At 30.9% G+C, this 14411-nt stretch overlaps 1 protein-coding gene across 1 annotated transcript in view; it reads right to left on the reverse strand.

Annotated features, from left to right (window-relative positions):
* Prp3 (pre-mRNA processing factor 3) overlaps positions 1-14411 on the reverse strand; it is a 74583-nt gene that overhangs the window by 59568 nt on the left and 604 nt on the right. Inside the window, exons 2-3 of the mRNA XM_035368494.2 lie at positions 12674-12817; positions 2256-2368 (exon numbers count right to left, since the gene is read on the reverse strand). Coding sequence (XP_035224385.1) covers positions 2256-2368; positions 12674-12812 — 252 coding nt within the window. The 5' untranslated portion in view covers positions 12813-12817. The remainder of the gene's footprint in view (positions 1-2255; positions 2369-12673; positions 12818-14411) is intronic.

The raw sequence follows: 14411 nt of genomic DNA on the forward strand, positions 1-14411 counted from the left end.
GCGATTACAATACTTCCTTTTTACTTCGTACAAGGAAGTAAAAAAATCATGGCAAGACCACAGCAGAAAAGTACCTATGTCTTTCAAAATCCTACGGAATTAAATACACAAAAGAATACAAAACCTCTATTCGCAAATTAGAACTTAGACAGTATTTATACTTAAAAAAAAAAAAAAAAAAAAGAAAATCCATTAAAGAAGAATCAACTGTAAAGCAAACTGATAACACTGATTACTTCTTTTGGTTAGAGTAGATTTAAGGGCAACCCTTGGATTATCGCTACATTGTTGTTTCATTTATGGTAACCTGAGTAGGTGAATGCTATAGAAATCCTACTATGACGTAACTGTTTGAGTGATTGCGGTGAAATTGAATGATGGAAAAAGATTTGGAAGATTTTACTTGTGTCGGATTTTCGATAAGAAGTACATTGTTATTTTGCAGTTTACACAGTAAAATGGCTGAATGTGGTAAGATTAATTTGAAGCTTCTGTATGATTTGAAGCGAAAGGGAAAATGCATTAATTAACTGGTGTGTAAGGAAAGGTTTACCCAGTAGCCATTTTAAGTGTCCAGTTTGTAGGAAGGAAATGAGTATGGTCAAACGTCGGAGGATACCAGTACTACGGAGGATATTTTTAACTCTTATTTTTATGAATTTATGTGATGATGTTAGTATACAGATTCTAGTTCAGATAATTTTAGCATGTTTTTGCATGCTGTTAAGGAATTTTGTTTCTCTGAAGACACAGAAATTTGCAAATAAGGTACGTAGATATTTCCTCTGTGTAGTGCTAAGATAAATTTCTTTTTTTATGTTATTTCATTGTTCGATTTAAAATGTAGTTTACTGTGATTATATATTTTTTATTGGCTGCTCCTTTGACTTTTTAAGTGAAAATGGATCGATGTGTACATGGACATAGTCAAGGGAGTGCGCAATGCCAAGTTTGTACAATTTTCCGATTTTTTTTTAAAGTGGAAATAGGTCGATGTGTACATGGATACTGAGTTTGCACCATTCTTTGACTTGTTTTTTAGGATATCAGTAGCGTCGATTTTTGGTGCAAAAATCGCTGCTACGCAGAGGCAAAATAACAAGAATTACACAAACTTGGTGACCCCTCCAAAATTCGCCAAGGGGCACCTGTAAAAATATTTTTACCCTTCTTTTTTCCTGAATAGCAAAATTTTCAGAATTACCATCACAGCATCAGCTCTGAATAAAGTTCTGTCTGGTAATGTAATGATTAATGAAATAATTTGAATGGAATCGGAGAACCCATTCACATTTTTTGAATTAATGGCCATGGATACCATATGTTGTCCTAAGATAGGCTTATTGTATCCTTGCTTTCCTAGATTTCAGTGTCACATCTGTATTGTATAGCCTTTGTTCAGAACAAAGATAAAAGAGGGGCTGAAGATAAAAGAAAAATAACACACTGACCCCTGTGGGTGAAATGTGGATCCTAATATCCTATATGTGGATGATTTTAATAGTTGGTAATTTTTTTTTTTTTTTTGTTAAAAATTGAAAAAATTCTTGAGAGAATATGAAAAATCAGAAAGATTAAATTGAAGATATCTATGCAGTTTGTTATATCCAATTTTCATACTCTTGGAGGCCTGTTAAAACAGTATAAAATTCATTAAGTATAAAGGAAACTTGTAGGGACCAAAAGGTTTCTTCATTACATTCAGTTTGTTTAGGCAGGATTTGACTGTATATGTTATAATATTTGAATTTTAATTTGCAATAGCCTCTGAAGTCTTTTTTATTCAATAATTTTCCCTTTTTATCTTAAAAATCAAATATTTAAAATACTGCTTACAATTAAGTTTTCCTTGAAAAAAATTAAAACTTCTTTATCTAGCATTATTTGCACGTAAGTTTTTAATACCTAATAATATATTACAACAATATTATGTCCTTTTGCAGAAAAATAAAATAACTTATGCATTTTAAATGTATCCCTCTATTATACTTTACTTCAAAAATGCAGATTTTATGTTCCAGATGATTAAAAGATGGGTGCTTGTTTACCGATTTATTTTTCTTGCCACTCATTTTGCAGCCCTCTCACCAACTACTCTTATTTTGAGTGTAAATCTATTCCCTGGAATTTAGGAGTTAATACATAAAACAAAAAGATACCCCCCCCAAAAAATACTAAACATTCGATGCAATTATAAAATCTTATTTTACATTTAGTTTTTCTAATAAATATATAATGATCTATATTATATTTACCCTATATCTTTTCTTTGACTTTCTTCTGGCCTCAGCATCATTACCAAAAGTTTTAAAAAGTTGTTCTGCTAATTTTTCAGCTTTTGAATCATCTAAGTATGATGACAGTTTATCTTGGGGGAAAAAAAAAAACAGTTGCTTCAATAAACAGTTAAAGAAATCAAAATTCAAGAAGAACCTTCAAAGCAATAAAAATAATAAATATAACACGAAAGATCACCATAAGAACTAAATTCAAAGCAAAACAAATTAAACTGTACTTTACCATTATCAACAAGCTATTAATGCAAATGTACATTGCACAAAAAAAAAAAAAAAAAAAAGAGACCATTCTACTAGGCCAATTGACGAAATTTAAATTGCATTTTTCATGTCTCAAAAGCATGACTTATATGAATTAATCAATACAAAATCAGATGTTTTCTGAAATGACATGCCAATTTTTGCCCATATTTTGATTCTACGATTCAAATTATGCTTAATATTAATTTTTTAAAAATATTTTGCAAAATTTTTGGAGGAATTCAAAAATTTATCTTTATTTATTAGTTTTCGCCAAGAATAACTTACTTGGCAAACTTCTTAATTTACAGCAACATATTTTCCTTTTCTTTTTTTCATTGTAGATGAGCAGGGGAAAAAGTTATTGTTTATATTTTTAAATAATTTTAACAAAGTAAGCTACATTTAGCGTTATTATCGCTTTAAAAAAAAAGGGGGGGGCAAATTTCAAAACGTTCCAATATGTTAATTTGGATTAAGCCTAAATTTCCAATTTTGGAAGAAGGAATCAAGTAAGTTTAATAATAATAAAAAAAAAGATATTAATAAATTTATATCAAATTCAATTAACACTGAGGAACTAAAATTTTGAGAGCTAATTTTTAAAAAACTATTTGTGCGATTTTTTACAAAACTTGGCAGTTTGGCATAATTTGAGTCGTAGAATTAAAATATAGAAAAAAAAAAAAAAAAAAAAAAAAAAAAAAAAAAAAGAGCATGTTATTTCAGAAAAAGTCAAATTTTTGCATCAAAATACAATTAGAACAACCCTATATATAAATCTAATACATATCCTAAGTTGCGCTTTTGAGACATAAAAAATGCAAGTTGAATTTCGTCAATCAGCCCAGTAGAATGGAAGATATAGAACTGTCCCTTTTTTTTGTGCAGTGTACACACAACAGAAAATGAAGGTTTTAATGTTCTAGCATTTGGTCAACATACTGAACTGCCTCAATGCTAGAAGTAATCACATTTTCATAATTAAAAAAACATTACTTATAAACAGCTAAAACTGTAGTATCCTAAGTAAAGAAAAATAATTTTATACTAAGAGCTTTTATCATTATTTAACACTCAAGATGGTCACAGATTTGAGCTCCAAAAGGCCATGATAAATGGTATTTTTTTTATTGTAATTCCATGACCATGCTGTTTTATACTTTGACTTTTTTCTTCCACTCTATCTGAACTAGCTTAATCGTATGGACTTATTTCAAGTGTCTGTGTACAGTAAGACCCCGCTTAACGCGGGGGATACGTTCCATCAAAGTAGAGCGTAATGCTAAACAGCGCTAAACGAGGCTATCTTTACATGTAAATATTGGGGTTAGAAGATGATGGCTAGGAAATTGGTTAGGTATTAAATTTAAAAAGTATGTTTTTTTAATAAAAATGAAACCAAACATTTATTTCTTAAAGCCCAAATTAATACCACATTATTATTTCTTGCAAAAATAATAATTAAAAAAATATAAATAACAAAACGAATATTCTTAAAAAAAAAACAAATAAAATTCTCAGTCATATTTAGTTAGCCTTCCGCGTTTTCAGTGTTCTGCCTTTTTGTGACAAAAGCATCTAATGTTGTTTGCCTTTTTCTTTTGCGTTGTTCTCTTAAAAGTTCTTCATAAACGGATAGAGCATCTCTAACACCACACCTTACTTTTGAGCTCCTGTCAAAATTCGGATCATTTTCAATGAATTGATCCATTATTTCAGTTATGGTAGACAAACTCCTTTTTACAAACGCCATCGAAAGTTCTTTTTGTTCTTCTTCTGAATCACTGCTGTCAACATTTTTGTTTTCTTCTTGTTCAGTTAATTCCTTGAGCTCATCATTAGAAAGACTTCTTGAATTATTACATCTTCCACATTTACCCCTTCAAAATATGTCTGTACAATACCGCGCCAAACAAGAAATACAAGTACACTCTTTCGGATATGTACTTGAAACCTATCGCTGCATAATATTTCGGGGAATCCCCGTATGCTGCGAGCGATTTTGTGGAATCCCCGGGTTGAAATAAAAGAGCGCTAAACCGAAACAGCGTTAAGCGGGGTCTTACTGTTCTTTGGTTGTTATGTATTATTCCATTGATTATGAAAGTTGGCAAAGCTCCTAGCAAAATTGCTCCAGTCATTCCCGAAAAATTCTGAATGAACTGATGTTGCTTTATCTAATAAACAATCAGTATTTGACTCACTACGTAAAAATATTTTCATTTATTTCTATTATTTTGTTAGGCCCTCTGATTTTACCAGATGCTCTGCTCATAACTCTTTGAGGATAAATTTCCTGCAGGTGACTGTTCCAATCTATAATTGTTTTGTCAGCCATATTCCAATGAACATATCATATGGATTAACACATCTATTTTGACCTTTTGGTAACTTTGAAAATAATCTACTACTTGCTGTTCGGTAGAAAGCAGGTCCAAAATTTAAATAATTTTTTTTTCTTTTCCAAATGGAAGAAAAAATACAGCAATAACAATTTATATTCTTGTTCATAAAATGATTAAGAATCAGTTCGGGTTACATAAAATGAAAGAGAAAACGTCAGTGTGTTACGATGTCCTGTTTATTCACAATTGGCACTAAATCCTACTGCCTGGTAACAATTTCACAGTCAACAGAATAATATGTAACTACCAAAGTATCATAATATATTTTAATGTATATTGGAGAAAAAGTCACGGATATTGTTTTGAATGTATACTAAAGGCTTGGAGGGAAAATTGTGAAAAAATGTTCCAGAAGAAAAATAAAATTATATGGCAATCCACAATACTGCCAAAACTTATTTATGTGGCAACCCAACACATGTATACGTGTAGGTCATGTCCGTTTTGACCAGAGCACAACACAGAAGTGTATGGAACCAAGTTTAATTCTCTGATGTTTTTTGAAGTGAAAACAGATTGCTATATACATAAATAGAACAGCAAAAAGAAAATCAACAACGAATGATTGTTGCTTTTTCAACTGATCCCTCTTCATGAAATATTTAGTATGACATTGTTTTGAAAATGGTTGTTGCCTTTTGTGCATTAGCTTAATTATAAATTAGTGACCAACGAGTTCACAACACTTTTTTTTTTTTTTTTTTTGCAGGGATAATTACAATATACCTTTAATTTCTAATATATAAAATACTTATTTTGTTATTACATTTTATTCTCCACTAAAAAATGCCTTTTCACAAAGACTTAAGCACTTACTACAATTTTTTACTAGTGTAATTATGGCATCCTCTATGTTTCCTCTTCATCTTATCTTTTAACGTCTGTACATTTTAATTTTCGTAAAATGGCATTACAAGAAAGATAAACATTCACTGGGATTTTGTTTTAAAAAAGTCTGATAATTGTTCCAATCCTGTTTTCTAATTAATAAAATTGTTTAAAGAAGATCATTCTTTATAGTGTATTAATAATGCTTTAGATTTTATGCAACGCAATTCACTGTTGACTATTGGACACATTACTCAAGAATCGAAAATGAAAAATGAAGGCAAGAGTTACGTAAGTTAAAGAAGTGTTAAACATTTTGAACTTGTAACTGAAATAGAGATATGAAAAATTAAGCAAATTTATGAAAATTTTCAAAGTTATACTAATTATTTCAAAGTTAGATAATAAGCTTCTTCTGATGTTGTTTAAAGAATGATATCTAACTGACTATATCACACAATTTTAATCGTAGACATATGTTTGCAATATGTGTGACACATTTTTAATCACATCTAATGACCGATGCAAAAATCTCTTTATTCTGATTAATTCCCTGCAATTTTTGTAAGTTTGTACTGGCTCTTAAGCGACACTTTGACATTGATTGCTAGAGTTAGCAATAAAGTCCCAGCATTTTGAAAACCAGACCCAAAGAAATGGTTTCTCCAACAGGAAGTTCAATTTTGAAATGCTGCAATTACGACAGATCAAACGAAATACAAATATGTCGCAAGTTCCATTGCCGCTGAAATACTATCACAAGTGTCGGACATTTTGATCAATCCCCCAAGGGACGACAAGTACGTGGCTATTAAAGACAGACCAATTTCCATCTTTACCAAAACCAAAATGCAAAAGACCCAAAAATTATTAACTGAGGTGGAATTGGGTGATAGAAAACCTTCACAGCTGTTCTGCAAAATGAAGAATTTAGCTTCAGATAGGAAAGCTTTCATTAAAACTCTTTGGCTTCAAAGATTACAAACGTCAATCTCGAGCATTTTATCCACCAGTGGCGAAGATTTAGCCAAACTGCCGACAATGAACGATAAAAAGTGGGAAACAAAATCTGCATCACATCAGAATATCGCTGTAGCTTGCACTAGAGATGACAATGTTTTAGTTAAATTACATGAGCCGATTTCAGAGTTACCCCTACAAGTTAGGGAACTGAATAAGACATTATTCTAGAGATTTCAACAATCCAGATCTTGCTATAGAAGTAATTTTATTAATAGGCGTAGTAGCAGAAATGAAAGTTTATGTTATTATTGCTCAAGGTTTGGAGATAAGGCTTTCAAATGCAATAATCCTTGCAATTGCCCTAACAAAACCAATGTTCATCCGCAGGACAACTAAATCCCCGACTCCCGAAGACAACAGAGGTCCAAGGGGTAGAGATGTGTCATCTTTTTATTCATGACAAGGAGAGCGCCACCCAATTTTTAAACGATACTGGCGCCGAAATTTCCACAATTCCACCATTATTGAAATGGAACCAAAATTAAGACTTATGGGCAAAAATTGCTAAAATTGAATTTTGCACAGAAGAGCATTTGATTGGTCTTTTGTCATAGCTGATGTTAATAAACAAATTATAGGTATTGATTTTTTATCTCACTTTCACCTTTTGGTTGACAGCAAAAATCATAAATTAATTGATGGCATCACTTCATTGTCTTCTATTAGAGACCCCTCCTATGATGCTGTTTCACCAATGGTTCATGCAGTACACAATCAGTACGAAGTAATGCTATCGTACAATATACAAATATTTATCTCAAATGTAACAGGACTGCAGATGATCTCCAAAACATCTCAACAAGAAGCATGTATCATACTAATAGAGCAGAAATTTTAGCCTTTTTAGGAATTTTATCTTATTAGGGTGCAAAAAAATGTCAAAACTCAATTCGGAGGAAGCATGGGCAAAAGACGGTACTGGTATTGAAATTTTGCAAGGAGTCATGGGTCTCAAGCGATTCAGAAACCTGTGTGCTGTTATTAGATTCAACGATAAAGGCACAAGGTATGTGCAAAAAAAAACTGACAAGCTTGCTGCACTAAGAGAATTATTTGAATCTTTCAATCAGAACTGTCAAAGCTTTTATACACCAGGTGACGAACTCACAATCGGCGAGAAGTTGGAACCCTTTCGTGGGAGATGCTCTTTTATTCAATTCATCCCCAACAAGCCCGCAAAGTACGGTCTGAAAATTTTTGCAGTTGTTGACTCACGAACGTTTTATACATTGAAGCTTGAAATTTACTGTGGCAATCAATGCCCAGGACCTTACGAGGCTTCTAATTCAAGTATTGACATTGTCAAAAGGCTAATTGGTGCGTACGAAGGTTCCAACCGTAACCTGACGACCGATAATTGGTATACGAGCTACCCGCTAGCTCAATATCTTCTTACCAAAGTATAACACTTGTGGGCACACTTAACAAAAATAAAAAGGAAATTCCAAATGAATTCCAGCCATCAAAAACAAGAGAAATCAGCAGTTGACTGTTTGGTTTTCAAAAGGATACGACAATTGTTTCATATGCAACGAAAAAAATTAAGTGAGTAATACTGCTCAGTACTTTACACGATGATGACAAAATTGACCAGGAAACGAATAAACCTCAAATAAACCTGGATCATAACAAACGTAAAGGCGGAGTTGATACCGTAGACCAACTTTGTAGTAATTTCACTGTCGCCCAAAAAACCAAGAGGTGGACAATGGCAATATTTTTTGCACTGCTAAAATCTAGCTACATCTTTGATGAAATCACATCTTCAGAATTGTCTGAAAATGCCATTTCTCCTGTCACATTCCAAAGCTATTATTAAAAGGTTGGTAACCACAAAGGCGGACAAGACGGCCGAAAGGGACGAGGAACCACCTGCAAAAAAGATCAAAGGACGCTGCGCTGAGTGCGGTAGAATAAAGAATAATTACACTATCATAAAACGTTCTGAATGTTCTAAGTTTACCTGCAAAAATCATCTGGGTAAGACAGTACAAATTTGCAAACCCTGCTGCAGTGAACAGAGACAATCCGAAGAGGATTAAAGTAGCAAAATGTTTTCAATTTTTTCATTTGTGAAATTTATTACTTACCGAACTTGTCTGTACGGAATATTTATAATTTGTAAATTTCATTTATGATCTTGTAATTTTCATACAGAAAATAATGCAAAATACTATTTAACTTTAAATTACATTTCCAGTTCATTCCATTTTTTGAATTAATTAAAAATTCGTAGTTTCCCTCTTTACTGCTTTTTTTAGTACTATTCGGTTTCGAGGGCCGTAAAAATATTGCAGCGAAAATGTATGCGCAAGCGCCAAATCTAGCAAACGCGCCCATTCAACAGCGCGCCAAATCTAGCGTACGCGTTGATTTCAGATTGCAAGTTTATATAGTTCTATATTTCTTAAGACGCCATTGAATACTAGCCTAATTTTTAAATCCTTTTTTTATTTTAAATCCTTTTTTGATATCCTATGGATTTAACAATTTGGGAATTGCCCATGACGAAAAGTCGGCAATAGAATTTTGGGTAAAGTGCAGAATCACCCACTGCTTGACGCGTTTTTAAGAATTGCACATACTCGGTATCCATGTGCACATCGACCTGTTTTCACTTAAAAAAAAAAATCCTAGAATTGCACAAAAATGGCACTGCGCACACCTTTGACTTTATCTATGTACACATCAACCTATTTTCACTTAAAAAGTACAAGAAAATTGACAAAAATCCAATTGTTTTTACCCTTGTAAAAAGCGGCAAACAAATAAGTGAGCGATTCTGCACTTTAACAAGAATATTTTCAAGGAAAAGGCATCATTCATTATAGAAAATTACGTTTGAACAACCAACTAGATGAAATTATGCTTTAGCGATAAGTCAGCGAAATAGCGATGCAGGCATCCATTCAGTTATGTTTAGCAATTTTTATATAAATTATAATAATGATCTGAAATAGTTATTTACTCTTATGCTTCCATTCAGTATGTTTAGCCTTCATATAAATTATAATAATAAAAAAGTATTATATGAAATGAACCTTTCATCTAAATTAAAACATCAATCTTAGATAGTTATTTACTATTATACTTCCTTTCTTGCAGCAATTATTAGGGTTGCCGCAATTACTTTTGGCAGCATTGGCATCAACAATAGTTTTGCGATTTTTTACAGCCCTCGAAACTGAATAGTACCCTTTTTTTCTGTTATTCTTTTTCTTATATCATTTTTACTATGACAAATCACCTTATTAATGCCATGTATAAGATTAAATAGTTTCAAACATGAAGCAGAGGCTCGAAAAATGACTGGTGTACTTCATACGCCGCCTCTCTAAAATTGTACCATACGCCAGCCCAGAAGGATTATGCCTTTTAATTACTTTCACTAGGAAAGGAGTAAGTAGCGCCCTCTATGTTTCCTCTTCATCTTATCTTTAACCAAGGCCAACTTATACTCAAGGCCTAACAGACTGAACGAAATTCCGGTTCCCAGTTTTCAGTGGCTTTCGCGAAATTCATCACTAGGTGGCGCTTGCATTCTGCTACAATTTTGTTTTACGCTCACTATTTGTAACGTGGCTCGTTATTAACAAAAAGGGTATTTTATGTCTAGCTGCTGTGTTTTTAAGGGCTGTACTTAACAAGCTTGGTTTTTTTGCGTAACTTTATATGCATATAGGTTTAAAATTGTGTATATACCTCATTGAACTGAGTTCTGAAATTCCTCATTCTGCTTATTTAATTCTGAAATCTTTGTGCATCTAATGCTGTTATTTTCAAAACTTTGTTTGTAACTTTCTTCTGATTAATCTGGAATGGAATGGGAATGGTACTCATGGATTTATGTCAGGTAGTTACATGTAGGTAATGTATCAAGATGGCACTCATGTATATGTGTGCTTAATAGTGATAATATTGTTTTGTGAAATTCAGTAATTTTATTTCGTGTATACATTATTCTTGATAATGAACTATATCAATATCTCACGCTGCCAGCCATAAAATTTTGTACACATGTCATTCTGATAAATGTTGTATGTGTGTAAAAATGTCTACCTGCTGTATATTTAAGTGATGCATTTAATAAGCTTGTTTTTTGCCTAACTTTAAATGCATATGTATCTAAAATTGTGTATATACCTCATTCTACTCAGCATTGTGGGCATGTGTGACGGATATATAATTTATATTCAGGCATTGCAAGTTTTCAAATTTTATCCTTGATATACAGAACTGAACGTTTTCTTAAATATATATTGTGATTATGAGAGTTATTATTTTTTTGTGTGCTGTTAAAATATATTTTATGATGTCTGTGTCTCTTTTATTTATAACAAACAGATTGATTTGATCAATAGCTTTATCAAAAATTTCATTATTTTCATTTGAAAAATTGAAGTTTCTAATGTAATTGCTGCAATGCACTTAATTCAATTACTAGTTTCTTAATGTTAACATCAATGAAATTTAGAATACAAATGAAAGTGAAGAGAAACACACCTGTGTAATATTAAAATTAGTCAAAAAAAGCAACTTTGGGTTTGAGTTTCATTCAAAATCTATGCCACAGTAAAACTTTTTTTTTTCTTTTTTGCCTAATTATTTTAGAATGTCTTTGAATATCTGCAATGCAAATACTGCACAGAGATCAAAATCTGCATTATTTAAAGTTTTATTGTTTAAGATTTCCTAAAAACAGTTATTTAATAATTAAAAAAAATTCTTCAGTATGTAAAATTTAATCTCTTTAAGTAATATTTTTACTCCAATGCCGTGGAAACAAATATACAAATTTTAGATCACGGTGTATTAATATGTTAATTACATCTTTGATAGGGAATACTAAATTATTTTTTGGCCCAGTACAGCCGACAGAAATATTTTGAAAATTTTTCACTGAAATAGTGCATGATCTGCTTACTATATAAATAATTAAAAAATAAGGTGTATACTCTGAATTACCTTTAAATTAGAAAAAATAGTTGTAATGCGTACAATTCAGAATAGCGCATGTCTAGATGAAAGCAGGAATTAAAATCGAGATGAAATAGCTGGTGTTTATGTGTGAAAAAAAAAAAAAAAAAGGTGAGATAGCTTAAAATTCCATGCTTTCCTTCTAATTACTAATAAGAAATCAACAATTTCTGACTACTATGGATTAATCGTTTTTAAACTTATATAACAAAACAGAATTCGTTTTTGGTACTTTCCGATTTCTGTAAACATCGCAAAGTGTAGCAGAATTGTAGCGCCATCTCGCGGTCAGTAGGAATATCACGCAGGCAACCGAAAACACAAAAGAATATTTTCACACTGGCAGGCCTTGAGTATAAGTTGGCCTTGCTTTAACGTCTGTACGTTTTAATTTTTGTAAAATGGCATCACAAAAAGACCATTCAAAAAATAAACATTCACTGAAATTTCGTTTTAAAAAGATCACTTAGTATTTGTTCCAATCCTGTTTTCTTGTTAATAAAATTGTTTAAAGAAGTTAGTTTCTTATAGTGTATTAATAATACTTTAGATTTCATGCAACACAACCTCATAATTTATGGTTTTTAATTTTTTTTTAAACTACTCATCAGATACAGAAAATCTTAACTCGCATTTGGACAAATATTTATGAAGTATAAGATTTGTTTTCCTCCATTTCACAATCATTGTAAAGGCGGAGAAATACGATTAAATATATTTATTTTTTCCTGATTATTTCTAATTTGCATTTTTAAATACATTCTAGCATTGTGTAACAGTAATATAATTTTACATTCACAATATAAGTGAATCTCATATTATTAAAAATTTTAAAACGTGTAATTTCTTTTGCATATTAATTGTTTGCAGAAAGAGAAAAACAAATAAATAACAATTTACCTTTTGTTTTTCTTTGATCATAACCTTTAACTAAGCATCGCACAGCAACCGAAACCAAAGAGGGTTCATTAAATCCCAAAAACTTCTGAACTGTTTTATCAACTTGAGGTTTTAATTCTTCTTTAGTCAAAGACATCATACAACCTATAATTAGTGAAGAATATTACATAAATATATATAACAATAAGTAAGATATAATTAAAACAAATGAAGAATAGACTTAAAAAACTTATTCCTGATTTGTTTATCAATGATAAAAAAATAAGGGGGCAATTATTAACCATTTATTCACTCAACTGTGAAGTTTTAATGCTTTATCATTTATACAGTTTAGATGCATATATTTAAAAAAAAAAGCATTTCCATACCAAGACAAAGAAGCCATAATTTTTCTAGTAAGTATTTAGATTTAAAATAGAGATAACTGATTTTAAGAAAGTCATTTATCAATACAATTTTTAAAGAAATTACTTTCCTATTGGTTGATTTACTTTCCTATTGGTTGATTTTATTCAATTAGGGATGTTCTTAGATTTTGCTTTCACTAAATATTTGGCTATAATAACGGCAGAAAGAAAAACATCAACATATGAGAAAGGATCACAAGAAAAATGAAAGCTAAAAATAATTCTCCCATTCATATATTTTCATCCATATTAAAAAAAACTGTTTAACTGTTTCAGTCAGCAAATAAATATTAATAGCTCACATATTATGCATTTGCAGATTATCTGATGATAAGAAATTATGTGGAGGTAATAATTAATCATTTAGTTACTCAACTATAAAGATTTAAAGCAATACTTATTTATAAAATTTATTAGTGTTGCATTATTATTTATACAATTTAGAAGCTAAATTACTTGAGAAAACAAGTGCAATTTTTAAATTCCTAGTAATAATAATACATAATTTCCTTTCCTGGAAGTGATACCGTTTTTAATATATTCCTTATTTTCTTATAGAGCAACACAGTTCAACTCAGTGTTGGGTTAAACATAGCAAAGCACACAAAGGCTATCTCTGCCTTTAGTGAAGGACTTTCTAAGGGATTAATTATATTTTTATAATTCATAACATCAATATACAAGCTAGTTTTTAGTCTATGATACGAATTGCAAATTTTGTAGATAACTTGAGGTTTTGTTTTTCTTGACAATACAGCCAAATATTATAATAAAATGATAGTAATGCTCAAGTGTAGATCAATAAGCAGTACTGATGGAGAATTAGTATCAGAGTTGGATTAACCATTAACCAAAATAAGCACATGTTTAGAGTATTAAGGTAGAGGGGCACCAGAAAAAGTTACTAAGGAACTGAAGGAAAGAATCATTTTTCCATTACTGATTTTACTATGGAATGTATGGTGTAGCTACACTAAAACTAAGACAGAAGGAATGAGGGAAGAAAAGGTGTAAATGTATGTGGAGACACCAAAATCAAGTGCTTAAGGCTTTTAAGTCTTAATCCAAAAAGAGGACAAAGTTTATTTTGAATGTAACATTTTTCAATATCTAAATTAATGATTCCCTTTTAACGTCATTGAAATACTGAATATTAAAAAATATGATTTTACATAAAAATTTTTGATGTTTTTTAACTTTGTTGACCTCTTTAGCATTTCATGACTACTGATTGAAAATTATGCTAATAAACGTGAATATTGCATGAATTTCAATTAGTAACTCAAATGCATTTTTAAATGAGAATAATTATATGTAAAATATCAACAAGT

The sequence above is a fragment of the Stegodyphus dumicola genome, chromosome 10 (genome assembly GCF_044657685.1).
Source record: "Stegodyphus dumicola isolate Sdum_Otavi_A_Nest chromosome 10, ASM4465768v1".
NCBI lineage: Eukaryota > Metazoa > Arthropoda > Arachnida > Araneae > Eresidae > Stegodyphus > Stegodyphus dumicola.